Source organism: Salvelinus namaycush, chromosome 34 (genome assembly GCF_016432855.1).
Source record: "Salvelinus namaycush isolate Seneca chromosome 34, SaNama_1.0, whole genome shotgun sequence".
In the NCBI taxonomy this organism is placed as follows: Eukaryota; Metazoa; Chordata; class Actinopteri; order Salmoniformes; family Salmonidae; genus Salvelinus; species Salvelinus namaycush.
Genome location: NC_052340.1, coordinates 24,417,913 through 24,433,729, shown reverse-complemented (window position 1 = coordinate 24,433,729; position 15,817 = coordinate 24,417,913). Strand labels below are relative to the sequence as shown.

At 44.0% G+C, this 15,817-nt stretch overlaps 1 protein-coding gene across 1 annotated transcript in view; it reads right to left on the bottom strand.

Annotated features, from left to right (window-relative positions):
* Positions 1-15,817, bottom strand: part of LOC120028450 (Down syndrome cell adhesion molecule homolog) — a 121,959-nt gene that overhangs the window by 36,094 nt on the left and 70,048 nt on the right. The window contains exons 3-10 of the mRNA XM_038973663.1: positions 11,383-11,529; positions 10,891-11,169; positions 10,460-10,735; positions 7,943-8,239; positions 6,508-6,780; positions 4,902-5,180; positions 4,511-4,630; positions 2,164-2,343 (exon numbers count right to left, since the gene is read on the bottom strand). Of these exons, the coding sequence (XP_038829591.1) occupies positions 2,164-2,343; positions 4,511-4,630; positions 4,902-5,180; positions 6,508-6,780; positions 7,943-8,239; positions 10,460-10,735; positions 10,891-11,169; positions 11,383-11,529 (1,851 nt within the window). The remainder of the gene's footprint in view (positions 1-2,163; positions 2,344-4,510; positions 4,631-4,901; positions 5,181-6,507; positions 6,781-7,942; positions 8,240-10,459; positions 10,736-10,890; positions 11,170-11,382; positions 11,530-15,817) is intronic.

Genomic DNA, 15,817 nt, shown 5'->3' with positions numbered 1-15,817 from the left:
CTCACATCTGAGCACCATCAAATGAGAATACTTCCCCCACGCAGCGAAGCCAGAATAGCAGTGCCAGGAGACTGGTGACCAGGGTCATTAACTTCTTAGGGCTAGGCCCCTTTTTTCTCCACTTCCTGCCTGAATGACATGCCCAAAGTAAACTGCCTGTAGCTCAGGCCCTGAAGCCAGGATATGCATATAATTGGTACCATTGGAAAGAAAACACTTTGCAGTTTGTAGAGATGTCAACATAATGTAGGAGAATATAACACAATAGATATGGTAGGAGAAAAAACAAAGAAAAACCAACCGAGAATCTTTTTTTTTTGAGAGAGAGACCATCCTCTTAGAAATGCAAGAAAAAGGTCATATTGACAATGAGCTCCCTGTATGCAATTCCTGTGGCTTCCACAGGGTGTCAGCAGTCTATATGCAAGGTGTTAGGCCTGTAACTTCAAAAACAAATAAGAAATAACAATTTTAGTAGAAGGACACAGTCTTGGAAACTCGTGTTTGCGCACACCATGAAGACATTACGCACCTGCTAAAATCTGTTTCCTATTGAACATACTTATTTCGGAAAGAAATATTATAGTTTGATTACATTTTAGGGTATCTGAGGAGTAAATAGAAACATATTTTGACTTGTTGAAACAAAGTTTAGGGGTAGATTTTCGGATTCCTTTCTCTGCAAGTTGAATGAGTGGATCACTCAAATCGATGGCGCCAACTAAACAGACTTTTTGGGATATAAAGAAGGATTTTATCTAACAAAACGACACTACATGTTATAGCTGGCACCCTTTGGATGACAAATCAGAGGAAGATTTTCAAAAAGTAAGTGAATATTTCATCCTTATATGTGAATGTATGAAACCTGTGCCGGTGGAAAAATATTTTGATGTGGGGTGCCGTCCTCAAACAATCGCATGGCATGTTTTCGCTGTAATAGCTACTGTACATCGGACAGTGCAGTTAGATTAAAAATAATTTAAGCTTTCAGCCGATATGAGACACTTATATGTACCTAAATGTTTAAAATCCATAATATTAATGATTATTTATTTGAATTGCGCGCCCTCCAGTTTCATCGGAAGTTGTCCCGCTAGCGCGACACCGATCCTTATTAACATACTCCACATGCTGCAACCACACCAGTCAACACAGCAGAGAGAGACAAACTGTCTGGACTCCAATACAAAACCATGCCCTGTCCTTGTTTCAGTATGTCATGATTCATTACTCAGACTGTATCTGTTTTAACTGTGTGATGATTCAATGTACAGTTACTACAGTAGCCTATAGGCCATCTGAGTAACCCTAAGGTCAATTGTTCAATGACTAAACCTTTGAAATGACACAGCATCTAATGAGTGACCTTATGTCACTGAACTGTGTCCCAGTTCCTCTCCAAGTCCCACTGACATTAATGATGCCATGGCCCAGGCCTTGGCTCTGTCTCAGGTTGGTTTTGTAACCAGAAAGTGATTAGTGATGCTACAGTTACATTAGACTGCTGCTGGTACTGATTAAAATAGACCTGGCAAGGCAGGCCCTCTCCCCCTTGTCGGTTAAACATGATGTCTACAAGGCTATAGGAGAACACTGTAATACAAATCAATATGCAGCCAGGGACAGGGCTAATACCAGAAGATAACATATAGGGTGGTCACATTTCTGTGACTTCAGGGAAATACAGATTGAGAGATGGCATACTGGTGACCTTATGAAGGTGCTATATGTCATGTTAAATGTGATGTAGGTGATGTAAGACAAGTAGGGCAACAGAATCATTATCAGAGAAAGAGAGAGAGGGAAACAGAGAGGGGGAAAGAGTGAGATAGAGAAAGCAGGCCAGAGAACAAGAGAGCGGTGTAGTGCTCTGTCCCTCTCTTTTGCAATTGGCAGACTCCGCTTGAATGAAGAGTTCAGCGTGTAATGGACGGGACATAAGTCCTTAGCTGCTCACGCACACACACACACCCAGGGCCAAAGGAACAGTGACTATACTGTGGGATCAAGATTTTACCCTTATATTCCCCTCATTTGCTCTGACCCAAACTCACAGATGCGATACACACTTGTCATTTGATGCTTCACCCAACAATACCAAACAGAGTTATTCTAATAAGGAAGTCAGAAAGAAACATTACAGTGTTTTTGGAGTCTTACTTTTGATGGTGAGGTACATGGATTTGCTGACGTCAGCTCCCACATCGTTGCTGACCTTACACAGGTAGTAGCCGCTGTCCTCCTCCAGCACGTGTTTGATGAGCAGAGAGCCGTTGACCAGCAGCTGGATACGGGAGCCAGAGTTCAGGGCGATGGGCTGGAACTGGGGAACCCCGTTACCTAGGGAAGAGACAGGAGGGACGGGGCCACGAGTCATGGATGATATGACCTGAGATCCATATTTTAAATGCATTTAGCACCTTTCAAAAGTGTGTACATATTTGTAAAGGACGTGTAAGTCTACAACATACTCTAACCCTTAATCTGAAACATTGTATTTGGCATAAGCAATGTAAGGTTAACAGCACATGGGGGTGGTGTGCTACAATTTCCCCTTCCTAATTTAAATCCAAAGCTACTACTGTTTTTGTTTTTAATGCTCATGTTTTGGGTCAAGACTATTGACAGATGCGCATCCTTATTTGACTTGTACAGTGTGTGTAACGCTTTAGTGACAAAGCTTTAGGGATTTAAGGACAGTAAACATGTATCTTAACGCTGCCCCTAAACCTCAGCAGCTGCTGTGGAGAATGTAGCCACTAAAATGAGGTAATCGTTAAAGAGATAGTGCTCATGTTCAACACCAGAGCAGATTGCTGAGGAAGAAAACAACAAGACTGCAACGTGGCCTTGAAACAAGGAATCAGCCAATAAAATGCAAAGCGGTTTCCTTTACACAAAAAAGTACTTTTCTTTTCCTTTGTTTTTCCTTGATTTTCTGTCTGTAAGCCATGTTTGGTATCCTTCATGTGAACAACATTGAACATGTAAGCATGTACATTTACAAATCTACACATCAAAGACTGAACATTGTATTGTACATATTTTTTGGGGTAAATACAACCTAATCTCCAAAGCATTGGTTTTGTCTTGGTGAAACACAAAGATGAGTATTAGTATGTACATGCTTTTTGTAGGTCAAATATTCTTCATTTGTTGGGCACATCTCCCTGGTGGTGAGGTATTCTTCAGCATACTAGCATACAGCATTATACTTTTCACATATTAGGGAACAAGTTATTTTCTATAATCATCCATGTTTCTGTTGGAGGTAATGTTGGACAGTTTCATTCAAAAAGGTCAAAATGACTTCAGTACTGTAGGAAATGTTTAATACTGAAAATGTTCAGGTCAACGAGCTGCCTGGGAATGGAAATCCACTCAGAGCTGTAAGTGGTCTACCTACGTTACAGCAACACATCCAGGCTCGCTCATAGAGTATTAAACATATGTCTGAACTGGGCCAGATATTAGCATGCGATAAAGTTAGCGTGTAAAGATAAGGACATTTAGTGAACTGTGGGTTTTGGTCCTTAATTAAAAATCCAGTCAAGTGCCTATGGTTAGCGAGGGGTCAAGTGGCAGTACTATTCCCACTCTGCTGCCTTGTAGACGAAACGAGAAGAGAGAGAGAGAGAGAGAGAGAGCAAGAGAGGAGGACGTGCTCTTGAATGATGGATTTTGCATATCCAGAGGGAGCTAGCAGTTATGCTAATACCAGCTGACCTTTCCTTCTTCACTGTTCTATCTCTCTGTGGCTCTGCTCTGCTAGCACCTGACTGGGAGAATAAAAAGCATTATCCAGAACCACAACATGCAGCAACACACGCACTTACAAATTAGAGGTACATCTCAGATAAAGGCCCCAGCTGAGTCTTCACTCTGCCATCGCCGTGGCGACAGACCAAGGTTCTGCCAGACATTTTTAATCAGACAGGAGGTCTAAGACATTGAGGAGCGTCTCTCTCACATCAAACCCAATCTCCTCTCGGTCCCAGGGAGCCAAAGTCACAAACAAATCCCATCAAAGCCTGGCTGCTGTCTGTCTGGCCCTGTCTCCACGCCTTTGATGCCCCTCACACGGCCCCCCACGCCACCCAATTGGTTGGATTGGTTGTTGTCTCTCCATTGTGGGAAGCTTTCATCCCTGGTTATGGACGAAGCAGCAAACACCTGGGTCCCCTCTTCAGCTAGCCAGGTCAAGTGCTGTGCCACTTTGTTCACCTGCTCTCACACCTCACTGGTAGCTCCCCCACCTCACAACCCACAGTGGCTGTACACCTGCGACCTATGACAGTGTGTGTGTACACCTGCAGTTGTTGAACCACATCATACACGGGCTGTGGATGAAACAGATGGAACCCATATGCCTTCAACTACTACTACCGTTACTCCCTCCAAAAGAGCTGCCGTTACATCCCCAAACAATGTCCATTAATACGTTTGTATAACCATTTAATTCATGCTACCAACAGTCTTCGGATGCTTGATTTCCATATATGTTTACCTTTGGAGTGCTTCCATACCAGGGTGGGGCGTGGATAACCCTCAGCAGAGCAGTTGAGGGTCACAGTTTTGCCATAGATCCCATCCTGGTCTGTGGGCTGCACCACAAACTGGGGAGGAACTGGAGGAGCAGAGGGAACCACACACAGACTGACTTACTAGTACTTCTGAGACAGAAAGATAGTAGAAGAGATAGATTAAGAAAAAGACTGCAGTGGAGAGAAATCACAGTATAAAGACAGATGAGAAGCAACGGAGAGAGGAGCAGAGAAAGAAACAGAAACAGAGAGAGAAAGAAAGACACAGTACGAGTCAGGGAGCGAGAGGAGGGAACCTAAGAGAGATACATCTAGAGACAGAGACAGAGGAACAACGTGCTAGCCTCCTCTCACCCCTGACAATGAGCTGACTCTGGTGCTCAACGGCTGCAGCCTCGTTGCGTGCAATGCAGGTGTAGTTTCCGTTATGGTCTGGGGACAGGTTGGAGATCCGCAGTGAGCTGGTGAACTCTATGTTGTCGATGGTGACCCCCAGACTGGCAGGGATTGGCCGCCCGTCCTTCTGCCAGGTGATGTCCAGGGGCTGGTCACCTGACATTACCACGCAGGGGATGAAGACACGTTGACCAATGGAGAACCGCTGGAATGCAAAGGGCTGGATGTACGGTGGAACTGGAGGGGAAGAGGGGGAGAGGTGACCATAACCACATTAGGCTGAGAGACAATACACTATACCGGTACAATCTCCTGTGTGTCATAATTCAATATTCTATCAATCCCTTTGGTCATTGGAAATAGTTGAATAGACTCTGAACTCAGAAGGACTGAGAGTGAATCATCACGTAATTCCACCTTAGTCATTCCTCCAGTCTAGCCGAACATTCTGTACTCTGAGTCGGAGCAAACAGTACCAAGAACAGGTGTACTATTCCATAAACACTTGAAGGGGTGATTCTGTATTTTGGTGACTCATGCCACATCAGTCTGTCTAGAAAACCTAACGACCCTCAAGAAGGGAAAAAACAACATGTTATACAAATGAATGGAGAATCAGGCCCCATGCTAGACTAGATAACGACCTAGATGTGAGATCCTGCTCAGTAAGTCCACTGTGGCACCTTCTCAGGGGACTCTCCAGCCATCTCGCAAGTCAGCTGCATTTGAGAATCAATGAGTTAAAATAACACTGAAATAAGCAGCACTTGAGCACTGATTTAATTCACAACAAAGTAGGGATAATGGACTCCTGGGATCTCCCCAGCCGCTTTCAGATTTTGAAGCTTGAGCAGAGCAAATTAACTAAGATACTTGTAGCGGGGAAGTGTTGCTTTATATCATGTGGTCCCCCTTTCCCCCGCCCCGCCCCAGCCTCATCTCCTGGAAATGTTTTAAGCAGTGGCTGCATCATTCATGACATGGATATGAGGCATGGAGAATCACTCGTTAACATTCCCATTACGTATTCTGGGTCTCTGGTAATCAAGCTCAATCGCTACTGTATGTGCAGTCATACTAATGACTCTAGTTTAGTCTCACATACCAAAGAAGCGCAGTCATAGCAGTGGTGAATGTCAGGCAGTGTTTCTGTAGCTTATGATGGCCCTGGCCAATGGGAGTATGACCTGCGAGGTCACTTCCTATCTCTGGCTACAGCGTTGTCATGTTCTACTGTCCACACTCTCATACCTCTTAGAATGCTTTTGAAGCACATGGTGATGTGTGTAACCTACTCCTCAGCCTGAAGTGTCCCCACTTGCGCCAGTGAATAGCTAGCTTTTCATGTGGTGCCGACTGGTAAGATGCTTCAGGAGGGTGGTCATGTATGCTAGCAAGACAGAGTTCGTGCCGGGTATGGGTTGAATCGAGAGGAAGTGGTATTTGCTAAGAAAGCAGTGTGACTTCCTTTACACTTTCCAAATTGTTGTATGCTAGTGTGGATATTAGAAAAAATACTGTGTACTGTCACAGTGCATGAGTCAGGGAGGCAGGCTCTTCCTACCTTTGACATTGAGATGGACGCTCTGATTGGTCTCCTGATGAGGTTTGACCAATACCCTGCAGTTGTACTCTCCCTGGTCTAGCTCCTGCACGTTGGACAGCTTCAGAGTGCCGTTGTTCTCGAAGGCCCGCTGCCGGTGGTTAAAGGGGAGCAGGTGGGAGTTCTTATACCACTTGATGGAATAGTATGGGTAGCCAATGACGCGACAGTGGACGTACGCATCCCGCCCTGCGATGGCTGTGATGTTTTTCATTGGACGGATGCTGGCAGCCCCTAAAAATACAGAGAGGGAGAGAGAGCTCTCTATAAACACATTTATGGGTGAGAGGATTGTGAAATGACAGTCAACAACATCAAGCCGTATGTATTGACAGCACACCCAAATGTGTTTGTTTTTACCACAGGACCTCATGGTAGACTCTGAAGAGAGGGCTGTGAAATCAGGACCAAATTAGACAAGGACAAGGTAGGGTTGGCTGACAGCTGAAAGACAGAACATTTTAGTGGACAATATTCACTGTATGAGTTATCTGCATTACAAATCCAAGAGCCACTTGAAACTAACTGTCTCGTTGAATAAATAAACTATACATTCAACAACAAAAAAGTAAGTAAGAAACTAACCAAGGAAACAAAAGAGAGAGAACTATAATCCCTTTTACAGTCTTAAGATAAAACCACCACCAGCATAGAAACATGCAGTACAAAGTTGACCAGTATACACCACACTGGGCTGAAAACCTGCCTGTCAGTAAGGCCTACAAATAAAATAATAATACATTGGTCAAATGTGTTCAAACATCTACACATGGAACAGCAGTGTAAATCAGCTGAAGGGAATCATCTCTGCAACAGTGATCTGTGTAGAGGATCAGATTACTATTAAAGACAGGAAGAGAGCTATTATAGCAAGAAGAACCTCCCTGTCCAACAAATGAGACACAATCAATAGAACAGACATGTTATGGATGGATCACACATACACAAACACACACTGACAAAACATGATTGGTTGTGACCTGGCATTGTCTTTGACAGTATGAGGGACTGACATGCAAACAGGCCAACAACATATGGGCGACTAGAAATAGCAGTGTTAGAAAATAAAAAGCTATAGAACTGGAGTATCACAATCATACAAAGAGGGACAATGTGACAAGAGAAATTCACACAGGGATAAAAAACAACATGGAGGAAATTAGGAGAAACTAAACAATGGAGTCCGAAGCTGCAACTGAAACTGAGGAATAAAAGGAAGAAATAAAGAAAGAAAGAAAATGAGCTCAAGTAAAAAGGTTAGGAATATGTAGGCACTTAGCAAAGGAGGGAGAATAGAACAAAAACCTAAAAGAAACAGGCATTTAACTTGGAAACCAAACAAAAATCAGTTAGGTGTATGTTTTTGTTGTTTTGGAGGAGCTGATCTGACAAGCACCTCTTACGTTTATTCGAGCCTGGTGGTAGACCGCCCCGGCCGAGTTCCTGCAGGTGCAGCGGTACACCCCTCCGTCCACCTCCTTGGTGTGGGTGATGTTCAGCTGGCTGACCACGTGGCCCTCGTGGGTCTCGTAGTGGCCAGGGTGGTGGTGACTGTCCTTGATGACCGGGTCGTCGTCCAGGTTCCAGGTGCAGGAGGGAGGGGGAGTGCCTTTGACGTTACACACCAAGAAGACTGGCTCGTTGGGGTTGACCACCTTCTCACTGAAGGAGGACAGAATCTTCGGAGTGCCGTCTGAAAGGGGAGAGAGAGAGGAAGACCATGGGTAATGGTTAATAGGACTACAACGGGAGGCTTGGACAGAAAAACCTGACAAATCTCTGCATCATGTACTGTATGAACATTGTAAACATATTCTATACATTAATCAGCTAAGGTATCGCGCACATAAAACAATTCAAATAATTCCTTACAAGTGTGAAAATAATGTGCAACACAAAACCAAGAACAATTCTTAATGATAGAAAACAGCTCTATCTTAGAGTGGCCTGCTGTTGCTCTCTGATAACCCTAGCATGTTCTACATCATTATAGATTATCAATATCCTCCTTATACAGTTCCGTGGCCAGGCGAGACAGTTGCCCAAGCAACCAGGCTCAGTTAGGCAGTTTAAAGCTGACTGGGGTAGTAACCCTAATAACAGTTGCTGTTCTGCCGGAGCACAACACTGGCCCTGTATCGATCCAGGGCCAAAATCCCTTTCTGCTAAGTCACTGCTGCTGCAACTACACATACAGTACCAGTCAAAAGCTTGGACACACCTACTCATTCAAGGGTTTTTCTTTATTTCTACTATTTTCTATATTGTAGAATAATAGTGAAGACATCAAAACTATGAAATAACACATATGGAATCATGTAGTAACCAAAAAAGTGTTAAACAAATCAACATTTATTTTATATTTTAGATTCTTCAAAGTAGCCACCCTTTGCCTTGATGACAGCTTTGCACACTCTTGGCATTCTCTCAACCAGCTTCACCTGGAATGCTTTCCAACAGTCTTGAAGGAGTTCCCACATATGCTGAGCACTTGTTGGCTGCTTTTCCTTCAGTCTGCGGTCCAACTCATCCCAAACCATCTCAATTGGGTTGAGGTCGGGTGATTGTGGAGGCCAGGTCATCTGACGCAGCACTCCACCACTCTCCTTCTTGGTCAAATAGCCCTTACACAGCCTGGAGATGTGCTGGGTCATTGTCCTGTTGAAAAACAAATGATAGTCCCACTAAGCGCAAACCAGATCGGGATGGCGTATCGCTGCAGAATGCTGTGGTAGCCATGCTGGTTAAGTGTGCCTTGAATTCTAAATAAATCACAGACAGTGTCACCAGCAAAGCACCCCCACCCCATCACACCTTCCATGCTTCACGGTGGGAACCACACATGTGGAGATCATCCGTTCACCTACTCTGCGTCTCACAGAGACACGGCGGTTAGAACCAAAAATCTAAAATTTGGACTTATCAGACCAAAGGACAGATTTCCACCGGTCTAATGTCTATTGCTTGTGTTTCTTGACCCAAGCAAGTCTCTTCTTCTTATTGGTGTCCTTTAATAGTGGTCTCTTTGCAGCAATTCTACCATGAAGGCCTGATTCACGCAGTCTCCTCTGAATAGTTTATGTTGAGAAGTTTCTGTTACTTGAACTCTGTGAAGCTTTTATTTGGGCTGCAATTTCTGAGGCTGGTAACTCAAATGAACGTATCCTCTGCAGCAGAGGTAACTCTGGTTCTTCCTTCCTGTGGCGGTCCTCATGAGAGCCAGTTTAATCAAATTTTCCAGATTGACTGACCTTCATGTCTTAAAGTAATGGAGTGTAATTTCTCTTTGCTTATTTGAACTGTTCTTGCTATAATATGGACTTGGTCTTTTACCAAATAGGGCTGTCTTCTGTATACCACCCCTACCTTGTCACAACACAACTGATTGGCTCAAACGCATTAAGAAGGAAATTCCACAAATTAATAAGGCACACCTGTTATTTGAAATGCATTCCAGGTGACTTCCTCGTGAAGCTAGTTGAGAGAATGCCAAGAGTGTGCAAAGCTGTCATCAAGGCAAAGGGTGGCTACTTTGAAGAATCTCAAATATAACATATATTTTGATTTGTTTAACACTTTTCTTGGTTACTACATGATTCCATATGTGTTATTTCATAGTTTTGATGTCTTCACTATTATTCTACAATGTAGAAAATAGTAAAACTAAAGACAAAACCTGGAATGAGTAGGTGTGACCAAACGTTTGACTGGTACAGTACATGGACACAAAACATATACACAACATAAAACCGTAACCACTCATGCTATAGTCAACTTCCAAGCAGTACAGTACACATGAAAAAAAAACACATGGTGATATATTCTAACCACTGTCTTATTATAAGAACACCAATATATCAAATAACTGCCATAGTAGCATTGATCTTTATAAGAAACCTGTACTGTATCTCACCCTCCAAAATGACCTGAACAAAATCCTGAGCGGACATTTTGTTCTTCCTGGTGAAACATTGGTAGGCCCCGCCGTCGCTCTTTGCCATGCCCTCCATGATCAGGTTCTCCCTGCTGATGCCTGTGATCCGCACGTTGTTGCCGGGGTAGATGATCTCTCCGTTACGGTACCACGACAGTTCATACTCATCAGAGCCACTGACACTGCAATGCAAGGACACCTTACTACCCACACTGCCCTTCACCTTTCGTGGGCTGACCACCGCCTTCAGGGGCTCTGGACACAAGAGAAAACACAGAACACACATCAAAAACATTATTAAGAAATAGATAAACAAAGTGACAGGGCTAGAGCAGCTAATGCAGAAACTTCATGGCACCCAGGCTGGGATAGCTCCTGATGTGTGAGTGTGATGTGGTGTTTGGACTCACGCTTGACCAGAAGCCGGCCCACCACCTCAGCGTTGCCATAGCTGTTCCACACTTCACACACGTAGGTGCCAGAGTCGGTGGGCTGGGCGCTCTCTATCAGCAGGCCCGTGACACTCTGGCGGAAACGTGTATCGGGCTCCAGGGGGCTGTTGTCCTTCAGCCAGCGGTACTTGGGCATGGGATGGCCCGACGCCTTACAGGGCAGCTCCACCCGATGGGACGCCATGACCTCCCGACGGTCAAAGCCATCCAGAATCCCCGGCTCTGAGTTGGTGGGATCTTATGAGAGATAAGAGAGATAAGTTGTTATGATAAGAATAGAGTTCACTATTAGAAGAGATAGTGTTATGATAGCATTCACTGTGTTGTGGACTTTGCAGTGTTTGAAGATGCAGAAGTTTCTGATGTATTACTGCAGCATGGTGTACTGTACAGATATCTAGATGTTTCTGGGGTACCGTTATTTAGGTATTTAGGGCAGCACAGACTGACCTGACACAAAAAGCCGGGCGCTGTTGCTTTGCCTGGTCTCGCCCGTGTAGCGATGCCGTGTGGTGCAGCGGTAGTTATACAATCCATCCTCATTCTGAACGTCCAGAATATACAAGGCTCCTGTGGTTGTGATGAGAAATCTAGGTCCTGGAAGAGAAAAAGAGAGAGAAAGAAAGGAGGGATTATTCACATTAAAAATACAGGAGCCAATCAGCTCATAGGAAGCTACTGTAGTACGCCATCCAGCTGGAAAAGACACCCGGTCCCGCATAATCCATGGCATTCACAAACAGTACTGAATTATCTAGATAAGTTCTATTATACATACATATCCTGAAACATATCATACCAAGACCTTTTACCTGAGATAACCTTTACATTTGGCCTCTGCCCTCCCTAGCTCCAGCAATCTATCTGGTCTAAACCTCTGCTACAGCAACCAAATCCTCTTTGGGTGTCACTAGCAGTTCAGTCTGTGCAGTAATATTATGTTAATTCTGGGGATCAAACCCGACTGAGTGGGGTTGTCAACATCCATAAGGAATGATACCTTCCTCTCGCAATCATATGCATGCGTTATCCCCAGGAGAGCAGATTGATGTCAAAACTGATCGAAAAAGCAATTTACAGGAGATTGTCTTCACTGTGCTGTGGCGAGCATGCTAAGACAGAGACAGCTTAGTGAGCATTTAGGCCCCAAGGAACACCAGCCAGGGGCAGCTTCAGTTAAAACCAGCTACAGTAGCAGCGCTGTGCCTTGTCTCTGACAACGAGGAAGGTGTCTTTAGATAAAGCCTGATCAAAATGGACTGTAAAACGTCATGCACCATTCTGGCCTGAAATCTACAGAAAATCAATGACAAGTCAAGCATAGGATATCAGTGTTTTTTTTGGCAAAGTTATCAATTGGTAAAAAAATACAAAAGGACCGGATAAAGAAATATTTTACCTGCATTTAATATTGGCATATTTAATAATTCATTCAATATCTATTGTTCATACAAATAAATACAAATAAAAAATCCACTTTTGAAAGGTAGTAAAAATAAGGAGAGGGAGGAGAGGGAGAAAGAGTCTGCAGCTATTGTAAGAGTTGACCTAGTTAGGATAGACACCAGAGTCCATGGATTTGATATCCTGAAGGGGTTTCTAGCTCCTGATTTAAATGCAGTTGTGTGACGGGCCACCAGCAGTGTGATCTGTAGAGGGAGGGTGGTGTGTGTGTGTGTGTGTGTGTGCATGCCCTTATCATTGCAAGGCATTTCTTTAAAGGTTGAGGAGATCAGATACATCAAAATTATATCTCTTTCATATTGATATTCATAAATGATATGTAGGATTTACTTCTTCAATATTCAATATTGTCACAATACATTGTGCAATCAAAGTGAAAATATAAAATGTTGTGATTTGTATCAGAGTATTTGATATCACCAACATAGGCCAATAGCAATTATGTAAAAAAACTAGCTTTTTTAAAGGTTCTCCATTTTGATTCTGTCTTTGGTACCCTACCCTGCAATCTCACAGGGGAATCCATCTTGTGCGAGACAAAATGGTATTTCTCTCTAGCCGCTGAGCAGCCTGTGTTCTGCAGCAATTTTCTCCCCAAGCACCTCCATGCTCCTCCAGTGTCTTTTAAGCTGTCAGACCTCTGTTATTGTGTTATGACAGACTGAAGAGCAGGGAGAGGGGATGCTAGAGAGAAGACAGGGGCTCAGCAGACTGCAGCAGAAAATCAAAATGAAAGAAAATCTATTGTCTTTCTCTCTCCTATCTCGCTCTCCTTTCTATTAGTCTTTCTCTCTCCTTGCCTCTGACTCCTTCTCCACCATCTGGCTTTCACAGCACTCAGCGATATTCTGTCCCTATCAATGTTAGCCTGTATCGGATCCTCCAGACATACAGTACTGTTATACACCGAGTATACACAGAGTATACCAAACATTAGGACCACCTTCCTAATATTGAGTTGGACCCCACCCCCTTTTGCCCTCAGAACAGCCTCATCTAGTTGGGGCATGGACTCTACAAGGTGTCAAAAGCGTTCCACAGGGATGCTGGCCCATGTTGACACCAATGCTTCCCACAGTTGCGTCAAGTTGGCTGGATGTCCTTTGAGTGGTGGACCATTCTTGATACACACAGGAAACTGTTAATGCTGCGTAAAAAAACGCAGCGTTGCAGTTCTTGACACAAACCGGTGCTCCTGGCACCTACTACCATACCCCCTTCAAAGGCATTTAAATATTTTGTCTTGAATGGCACACACACAATCCATGTCTCAATTGTCTCAAGGTTTAAAAATCCTTATTTAACTGGTCTCCTCCGATTAATCTACACTGATTGAAGTGGATTTGACATCAATAAGGGGTCATAGCTTTCACCTGGATTCACCTGGTCAGTCTATGTCATGGAAAGAGCAGGCGTCCTTAATGTTTTATATACTCAGCATATTTGCATGTATAGATTAAGCTTCTGAACCTGAGGTGAAATCATTGAAACAGGCAGCCTGGTGTTTGTGATAAAGGCAGAGCATCAAAAGAGCCAGGAGGGCTGCGTAGTCTTCCATGTGCAGCCCAGCCCTGCCCTGGTCTTCCCAGCCCTGCCGTGCCCCACCCTGCCCTTCCCAGCCCTGTCCAGCCCAGCCCAGCTCAGCCCAGCTCCACACGTTCCCTTCCCAGCCCTGCTGATCTGAAGGAGCTAGCTCTCCCTTCGTTCTCCAGAAACACACTTAATCTAATCACCCTCACTTGCTAAGACACAAATACAGATCTGTAGTCAAAGACATGGAAATAGCATTACAGAATGCTACAATGCCCAAAAGCATTGTCGAAAACCTCAATGGGAAAAATGTATGGGAAATAGGTATGGACATTGTAGGGACAAGGATCTTTGCTCCGCCTGCTCCTCCACACTCTCTCCTTGTCCTCCTGGACAGGGTGTTCTTTTCTGACGGCATGTTTGGAGTCTAATTGGTGGCTGCTCCGAGGTCAGTGTGCCGGGGATCTGATCTCTAATCTGGTATAATTGAGGTCAGGTCACTGGGCTGCTGACCTCACCATGCAAGGACAGGGAGTCAGGGAGCTCCTCCTCAGCCAATAGCGCAGTAGGGTGGATGCATGGACACCCGGCTGGCTGACAACATGGCTCCATCATGGCTGTCATAGTGTACGTCGGCTACATTCACCAACAGCCCAGTCCTCACACCCTGGATAATATAAAACATACTCTGCCCTCTTTCTGGACCTTCCTCTCCTTCATCCACCGCTCAGTACCTCATCCCATTTTAACATCCTTCCCACTTCTTTCTGTCCTCTCTCTGTCCTCTCTCTGTCCTCTGTCTGTCCTCTTTCTGTCCTCTCTCTGTCCTCTGTCTGTCCTCTTTCTGTCCTCTCTCCCTATTCAGCTACATGTACAGTATGTGTCCTGACTCCTGTTATTTGAGGTTAGAGGGGTTTGCAAGCCATCCAATAGATATAATAATCGTATCTCTTCCAGTACACAAAGCCCAGCCCACTAGACAGCTGGCCCAGCCACACCACACCGACCCACGTGTATGGTAGGGACTCAGCGCACTGTGGAGCGTTAATAATGAATGTGTGTGGAAGGGTGACGAAGCGTGTCACCATCTCCCCTCTTCTCCTTTGTGCTACATCAAAACACCACTTAAGGACACATAGTAACTCCTTTGATCCGTCACTCAACCCTAATCCTCTCAAAGATCAAAGATCTGTAAAATCAAGAAGTGATTTGAGAGGAATTATTTTATGGCTTGTTGTGATTGGCCTGTAAAGAAAGCGTCCTCCATTTTGCAGTGAGTGACTGGTGTTATTTACCTCTCCTCAGTAAATTAAAGATGCCTTTTTATTCATCATAAATCATTCAGCTGGGTTGAATCAATCCATGCAAAAAATGCCCAGCTGTCATGAGATGAACTATGCATATTTAAACACAAATCTTACATGTGAAATATGTCATTTGAATAAATCATGCAGTTGTTTTCTACTCTCTTTAGTTTTGATCAAAGTTCTGGTTTGAACCTTTGATTCAGGACTATATTTGAAGGATAGGACTTTATCTGAAATAGCATATAGAATGAATGTACAGTATTTTACAGAAGAAACCCTGTTAAAATATCAAACAAAAGCATATGCTATACAGTAGGTCTGATATGCTAGTACCAATTATGGCTAGATTATACAACGATAAAAAACATTTCCGTGAGCACTATTGGCACATATCCCAGTAGACTCTTGAAGAGGTTGAGCCTTGCTCACTACACGATGAGAGACAGGCGGCAATTAAAATCCTAGTTTGGATTGTGAAGGAGTGTATAAAAAAATTCTGGTAGCCACTAACACATATGAACAGTGTAGTAGAGTATAGAATGACCTGTACAGTACCTAAGCACAACCAACAATGGTTGTCCTGA